The sequence below is a fragment of the Pezoporus occidentalis genome, unplaced genomic scaffold, assembly GCF_034315485.1.
Source record: "Pezoporus occidentalis ecotype Australia unplaced genomic scaffold, CSIRO_AGI_Poc_V1 ctg233, whole genome shotgun sequence".
NCBI lineage: Eukaryota > Metazoa > Chordata > Aves > Psittaciformes > Psittacidae > Pezoporus > Pezoporus occidentalis.
This window is the reverse complement of record NW_026914212.1, coordinates 81,873-89,764: the sequence shown is the minus strand read 5'-3', so window position 1 is coordinate 89,764 and position 7,892 is coordinate 81,873. Positions and strand designations below refer to the sequence as shown.

Genomic DNA, 7,892 nt, shown 5'->3' with positions numbered 1-7,892 from the left:
TTGCCTGGTAATCATCTAGTTTTCCCTGTAGGCTCCCTTCTTGGTAATGCTTCAGTAGATATAATTTGTGGAATCTCTTCCACTTGTACCATCAGATGATCAATTTTATACTATGTGCCTGGTGCGCCTTTTGAGGATTAGGCACTGTGCTTGCCACTCCAGCACCAAGGGTCCAGAGCTGTAGCATTTGTTTTTAGTTGGCACCAATGCAGTTCCTGTCAAAGATTGCTTTTGTTTCTACTCTCTGCAGCAGAGATACCTTTAATGCAGATTGTTGACATGGACCCTTACTATAGTCAAGCTTTTTAATGGTATTTTTAACACTGTAAATTTTTGAAAGAGGTTGATGTTGGAAGAGGAGGCGCTCACCTTGATAGAGGTTCAGAGGAAGCTATGGTCACCTGTGCCTGAGAGCAAGGACACTGCTGACTACTCCAGCTTCTTCCTCAAAATAGTTGAGCTCACCACATTATCTTAGATTATCTCAAATTATTTCCATTTATCCTGCTTTTGTTTTATTTGAGCTGCAAGGACAAAACAAGATGCAGTCCCGCTCCCTGTGACTTCAGGTTTCCCTCCTGCCCAAGGCACAGTGGTGAGCTGGAGCTGTCGCTCTCAGTGGGTAGGCAGAGCTGTGAACTTAGGTCAGCTCCAAAGAGAGAGGCAAGAGAGAAACTCACTGGGGTGGGATGAGAGATGACACAGTGTGTTTGGGCTTTGTGCATTTGGCTGGGCTTGCTGAAACCAAGATGTTCTGGATTCTCGGAAGTCTGCGATTCCAATTTGAAACTCAGGTGGTAAAAATACTTCATGTTGTCTACACTGAACTAAGTTAAAGCAATAAAGGTGCATGTATGTTCATGGTCTTCTAGTGGCAATGTTCAGGAAAGCCAGAGGTTCATTTTTCCTGATTGTCCATCGAGGAAAGTATATGTGGATGGCAAAAGCCAATTCAAGAGCATTAAGAAACTCGCAAGACTTTGCACTGTGGGGCAAAATGAGTATTTTCATCTGAATGTAGTCTCATGCACACAAGAAAGTACAAATGAAATGGTTTGCTGTGCCTGGTTAAAGAAATCTGAGCAACATACACTCATAAAAGGCATCTACAATGTAAGATGAGATTTTTAAGCAGAAATTTGCTATCTGATTGGGAGCCAAGCAGTGATTTTATTTTAACATGCCTAGCACACAAGTTTCCTCAGTGTTGCATTATTTCAGGTGGCATTAATAAAAATGCATCTGACTGTCAGTTCATTATGACTGTGTCAGTGCTGTGAGCATTGCCACAACAGTCAACAACTCCTACCAGCCTCAAACCAGATGGTGCGACTTGGATGTTCTTTGCACACTGGCTGTCTTCCCTAACTAACATTACACATAAAGTATACAGCCCTGATAACATTACTTAAGAACTTGTATTTACAGGGACATTTCTTTTTTTTCTACTGTAATGCTCCAGTCCATGCTCATATGTTTATGTGTGCCTGTCTGTGCATGTGAATAATTCTGAAATCCTTTTCTGATAGTCCTGTTATAAGTAATGCACATAAATGCTCCTCTGTACAGCATGTTGATAATGTAATTATGGCTTACTTTGTATTATTAGTTCCAAAGAAAATACTGTGTGTTAATTTTGAAAAGACCTGTGCCTTGAATTCACCTTCTATTTTTATCTGTTGTGAAAAAGAGCTTGGATTACTTCTCCCAATTTGTTGTCATTATTAGGATCAGTCTTACTGTCCAGACTCTTGATGTCCTTCTAAGAGAAATAAATCTTACCATTCGCTAACCATAATAGTTAAACCTCTTGTTTAGAATATACCTAGAATGCTTCCATTATTACAGGCTGTGCCAGATTTAAACTAGGGAAATCAGTGTTTGTCTCTTCCTGTTCTTTGTTTTCAGCGCTCCTCAGTCGCAGAGGATTGGAGTTTAGTCTTTGACTTCCTGTTCTTAACATGTACAGTTTCTTGTTTTAGTCAGCAGCCTCTGTGCTCTTTCTGAACACTCTGATTTGTCAGTCATGAACCTCTTGTTCAGTATACGTACTATGAAGCAATAATATGGTGCAGCATGACAATGAGGAAATCAAGAGACTTGAATGTAATGTACTATTACCAATTTCATTTGTGTAAATGCTGGACCTGTGAGTCATTCTCCTCATGGTGCACCTGTAGCAATTTGGAGTTGGATTAATAGGAGCTACTTGGACATGGAAAGAGATTTTACCTCCTGAACTGTTACTCCTATGATATCTTCACCTGCAATCATGTTTTGATTTTCCTTTTTGCTGAGGAAAACAGCATTTCGTTATTTCTTGCCAGTTCCTTTATTTAATGAAACATAAAAGACATAGTTCTGCAAAGAGCTGATACTGTCTTCAAGAACAACCTGGTGCAGCACAAAGGACATTTGAACAAAGAAAGTGCAGACCACTTACTGTGTGCCAGAGTCAGTGTAACGTTATCTCACATATAACATTAAGGTCTTCAGATTGTGCTGGCAGTAGGAAAGTGATTTTGTAATGTAGCACAACTGCAATAACACCTGTTATATTTAAATATATTTCTTGCATAAATCTTTGAGTTTTTTAAATTTCAGTGTATCTAATAAACATTTGCCTTTTGAATAGTTCACTGTGGTTTTTTTTAGGTTATGAGGAGTTCTAGAGTGGGGCTTGGTGGTGCAAGGAAGAAACTCTTCCTTTCCTCTGGGTCATTTAACTTGTTGGATTCTGCCCCACTGCAGTCTCTGTATCTATCCATTCTTCTGTCTCGCAGTCAAGGTGTTCTCCCTGCTCATCTTTCTGTCCTCAACATGGAACTTACTATTGATATGAATAAAGGCAAGCTGGAGGCTGTGAGGTGGAAGAGTGAACCGAGAAAGAAAACAGGAAAAGTGATACAGCAGGGAAGTGGGATATGAAATACTGGCTAGGCCTGGGTATTAGAATGGGAAAAGGATGTGAATGGACTTGAAAGACAAAACTGGTGTGGGAAATCAGGAAAAGGTAACATAAAACTAGGAAGGTGACTGGCAACAATACAGGTTGGGAAGAATCCTATAGAGCATTTATTCCCCTAAATTTTGGTACTTGGCCATCTTGAGTTCCCACTTGCTGATGGCAGAGTAAGGGTTCAGACTGTGATGGAGTGATACTACCACAGTTGAACTGATGGAAAGAAAGTATGTGGTTTAATACCCCATTTTTAGAGATTACATCCATCCTTCACGTATTTTTCTAGCTGTACTCGTGGCTTCCTCTTCCCTGTAATGTGTGTTCTGGATCTCAGACTCAGAATTAGCCCTTCACATAATCCTAGTCTTGCCTTCTTCCCAAAAACATTTCTTTTAGATACTGTTGAATACAGCCTCCGTAGCTTTGCCCTGTGCCTGAAATGTGATCTGTATCACAAGTCTAATGCCTGTGTAAGGTATTCAGCCATGGGATGTTCTGGATATACCAAAATAAAACTGAAGACCCTGATATTCAATATAGTGCTTTTCTCTCTGACACAGAGAAATGAGTACAAGGAAAGAGCAGCTCTTAATAGAAATGGTACCAGGCATTCTGCATTTTAATACAACTTAAATGGACGTCATGATACCACATCACCTTCCATGTTCTGCAGCTTTGAGATGCAGCTTCACTAGTTTCAACAGTTTGAAACCTACCCTCAGAGACATGAGAGTCTATACGCTGTACATCTGAGATGAGAGTCTGTATGCTGTACTTCTGAGAATGTGGTGTTTTTCAAATACCTTCTAACATGAAATAAAACTTTGCAAGCCAACAGTGTCTGCTGCAGTTCTACAGTGTGGCCAGGCTCATTTACAGCAACCAAGCAGCTCTTGCTGCAGTGCCACAAGTATGTTATGACCAAGTTCAATGCTTACAGAAGTTCATTTTCCTGAAAGAAGTAATATTGCCTGAAAGGGAATCCACAGACTGCAAAGCAATGGAAATATTTTGAGGGCTGGAAGCCCACCTTAAGATATTTTTAAGTTTTAAACATACTCAACTGGCAGTGTATTTTAACAATTTAACAATGCCTCTTTGCATTAGACAGGAAAAGGGAAGAAAATAAAATTGAACTATATTGTATACCTACTTTTTCTGATGAGCATGATACAAATATGAATACAGGAAGAGCCTCCATCAATTTTCCATAGTTACGTTTGTTGCCTGGTAAGAAGTCAAAAACCTGTTGTAGTATTGGTCCTGATATTGGAACAAAAAGAAGACTAAGGGCTAAGCCCTGAACATTCAGCATACACTTGCTAATTAGTGGCCTCATAGTAAGTTTGCAAATGTATGTAAGAGCTAGACTTTAATTTATACTAGTTAGCAGCTCACTGTATGAACCATGGGACTACCAAAGCACTATTTGCCATTAGCCGCACCTCAGAGAGGTGTTACAGCCTGACCAAAACCAAACATAAACTGCAGGATATATATGCCAAAATGGACAATTACAGCTCCGATTTGAGACACTATGAAATACGGTGAGTAAGAAGCTGCTATAAGATTTTTCTAGAGGCCTATCTTTAGTGAGATCAGTGCAAAACCTCCCTTGCATGGACTTGGTGTGCGCAAGGCAAGAGCAGGCTGGTGGAGCCACCATCCCAGGCCCGAGGTGACACTTGCAGGCTGTTGGTACCTGCACCTCAGTCAGCCCACACATCATTTCTTAGGGGGAATTTTGTGAGTTTTAATGGATAATCACCATCCTTCCACTGAACTAAAATGTCCTCAACTTTTATTACTTATTCAAACAGAATTGTTTCACCCAGCGAGTCAGTATTAGACCAATACATCAACGTATCTGAACGGAAACACCACGGGGCCGCTGACCTCGGGCTGAGAGCAAACTGCTGCCCACAAACCCTTCGTTACCTCAGCGGCACTCTTGCGGAGCGAAGCAACGCCGGCGGCCTCCACCGAGGTCCCTTCCCGCGCCTCTCGCTCGGACTCACCTCAGGCGGGCGCCGCCTCCTTCGGGTCCCCCACTCACGGCCCGGGGCGGTCTGCGGGCTCACCCCGCCCCTCCGCCGCTGTCCGCCTGCGCGGGCCCCGCCCCACCCGTGACGGCCAGCCCGGCGCACGGCCCTGAGCTCATGGCGGCGGCGGCGGCGCTGGCGGCGGGACGCGGCGGCGGGGGCCGGCGTTGAGCGGCCGCAGGGCAGCGGGGCGGGAGCGGCCGGTGCAGGCGGCGGCGGCGGCGGCGGTGGGGCCAGGAGGCGACGCGAGCGTGAGGAGCGGCGGCGGTGGGAGCGGGGAGAGGGAGGAGCGCGCGGCCGCGGCGGCTTTGTGTGCGCGGGCGGGGGGAGGGGAGCGGCACGTGGGCCTGGCCGCGCGGGCTCTGCCCCGCCCACAGCGACCCACGGTACCGGGCACCCCTAGCGCCGCGGCCTCCGCCTCACCCCGCGGTGCGGGGCCGCGACTCCCGCCTCAGGGGGGCTGCGGGACGAGCTGCTCCTTCCCGCGCAGCTCCGCGGTTGAACCGACGTGTCCCGTTGGCGAAGGGGTAGTGCCGGGGCGCCTGTGCCCCCACGGCTCTGAAGGCCGCGTCTCCCCGCGCGGGTGGGCTCCCGGCTCGGCGGTGCCTGTGCTGAGGTAAACCCGGTGCTGAGGTAAACCCTCCTCGGCGGTGCTGGGTGCTGAGGTAAAGCCGGCTCTCCCCAGTTCACCCATAGGGTCCCAGTGCAGAGCGCGCCGGCAGTGGGGCTCAGGGGGCCCTTTGCTGCAGCAGGCAGCAGTTTGCCATTGCAACGCACGGGCTGGGGTAAGCTTCCGTTGCTCGTGAGGGAGTTGAAGCTCCTGGACCAGTGCTGAGATATGGGGTTAACCTGTAGTGCCAGGGGAAGGAGGTGTCTCCCTGTGGTGAGAGGTTGAAGCTTGTCCAGAAGGTCACTGTGAGTGAAGTTAATGTTTTTATTTTTCCTCTCAGTGGAGAGAACATGTCTGGGATGAAGAGAGTGATCGTGGAGAAGGACCCCGACTATGAGGACATCACCATCACACATCCCAGCAAGCGCCACAAGGCAGCTGAACAGTCAGGTAGGAGCTCTCTGAGCTGAAGGGGCCTTCCGGGTGGAATTAGGAATGTTGTGGATGTGCATGCTGTTGAGGACAGGTCAGGGAAGGACTGGGGTGGGAGCTAAGGGGTCAAAGGGCAGACACTGAGCAAGGGAGCTGGTGTAAGGCATGAGGATGCAGGCTTTGGTGCATGATAGCAGCCAGAGCACGAGCTCTCCAGGGCCTCACCTGTACTTTTGTTCTTGTTTGCCCAAGTATTTGTCAGTGCATCTTCTCAGCAGGTATCCATGCCGAGGTGTGCTCCATTCTGTGCATTTGTTTTGTATGTTTTGCAATTGAAATCGGCTTCCAGAAAGACTGGCAGTTTACATTTTGGGGGATACGGATTGCAAGTACAGCATGGTGGAGGGGGTATCCATGACCCTGCAGTAGATAGACTGTCTCCTAAGGATGGCAAATGTTTGCAGGAATAGGCAGATAAAATGAAATGGAGCAGTGTAGAAGGGGGTAAGTTAGGGAGAAGAAAGGGGTTTTGAAAGTTGCAAGGGAGGAGGTGGAAGAGCAGCAGCTACATGACTGAAAGGAAGGTGGATAAAGAAGTGTAGTGGAGAGAGTAGTTGGATGAGTAGGTTTGCATTTGGCACGCCCTGATATGCTTGCTTTGGGAACCAGCCTGTTGGCAGGGTGCCTGAGACAGGTTGCAGTCATCTCTGGGTAAATGGGAGTAGAGCTTCTTACCCTTGGGACAGGGAGTAGGGTAGTGATTTTTGGCATAGCATAGCTATGTGAAAGGATCGTGATGGGAAGAGCTGACAAACAGGGAGGTGAGAAAACTGAAGCTGGCTGTGGGATCTGAAGATGATCCAGGAACAGAGCAGGATGCCAGAGCTGCTGATTGGAGAGGGATAGATGATGGCTTCGTGGGTGATGTCTTGGAGTGCGGTGTACAGCTGGACAAGTCTGAGGAGGCTGAACCCTGGGTTGAATGTGTTGCCGGGCAGATCCTGTCTGCTGGATTGTGTAGGGACCCTGACAATGGAGCTCTGCTGGAGCTGGCTGTGTCAGAAGAGCGTCACCACTCCCAGCTGCCTGCCGTGCCTGGCTGCCAGAAGTCACCACCCTCCATGGTGGAGTGTCCCAGGGACTGCAGACGGGTTTTTAATCCACTTTTTGTGAAGCAACTTTTCAGAAAGTCTTAATAATTAGCAGGCAAAGTCTCAGTGTCTTGGAAAACTGTCGTTCCCAGAGCAAGCTTTCTGTTCAGGTGATTCCTCTGAATTGGCTTCTTTCTTCCTCTTCTGGAGGGTCTCCAATACAGGAATTCCTTAAGTATACAAATTTCACTAATGTGATCTTAATTAGGGTATGTGGTTGATGCTAAGATGGGAAAAATACAAAAATAAAGTGTTCTTAAAAGCCTCAGTAATATAACCACAAACACTAAAGTGCTTTAATTGTCATAATATTGGTGTTGCATGGCATCAGTCTTGGGAAGAGATGTAGTTGGCCTTGTCTGAACTATGCATCTCATGCCTTAATCTGTTTAGGGTTATTTAAAGTATACCTTAGATGTGAATTTCCTAGGCAAGGTGTTCATGACTGGAGGAAAATTATATCCCTCTGTGTTTTAATTTTGCATAACTCGTACAAATTCAAACACAATGCTGTTTTAATGTAGGCTTAGAGCTACTTCTGGCCCTAGAATATCTATATACAGGTATCTGGAAATAAGCAAAAGTATTTAGGAGACCTTTCTTGCATATAGAAGCATCAGTTGCTTTACTGTTGTTGTAGGTACCTGATTAGACAGTAAAATTATGTATGCTAGCTGGAATGCAGCAGCAAAGTT

General features: G+C 46.2%; 2 protein-coding genes across 13 annotated transcripts in view; one reads left to right on the top strand and one right to left on the bottom strand.

The window, feature by feature from the left end:
• The window catches only part of PLEKHB2 (pleckstrin homology domain containing B2), a 469,993-nt gene that overhangs the window by 403,986 nt on the left and 58,115 nt on the right, over nt 1-7,892 (bottom strand). The window lies entirely within an intron of this gene.
• The window catches only part of YEATS2 (YEATS domain containing 2), a 44,038-nt gene continuing 42,067 nt past the window's right edge, over nt 5,922-7,892 (top strand). For 6 of the 12 annotated variants that reach the window (XM_062621749.1, XM_062621748.1, XM_062621746.1 and 3 more), the window contains exon 1: nt 5,929-6,064. In XM_062621749.1, the coding sequence (XP_062477733.1) occupies nt 5,965-6,064 (100 nt within the window). In that variant the 5' untranslated portion in view covers nt 5,929-5,964. Of the gene's footprint in view, nt 6,065-7,892 lie in introns of all 12 variants that reach the window. The other 6 variants (XM_062621744.1, XM_062621741.1, XM_062621740.1 and 3 more) reach the window with 2 other exon arrangements.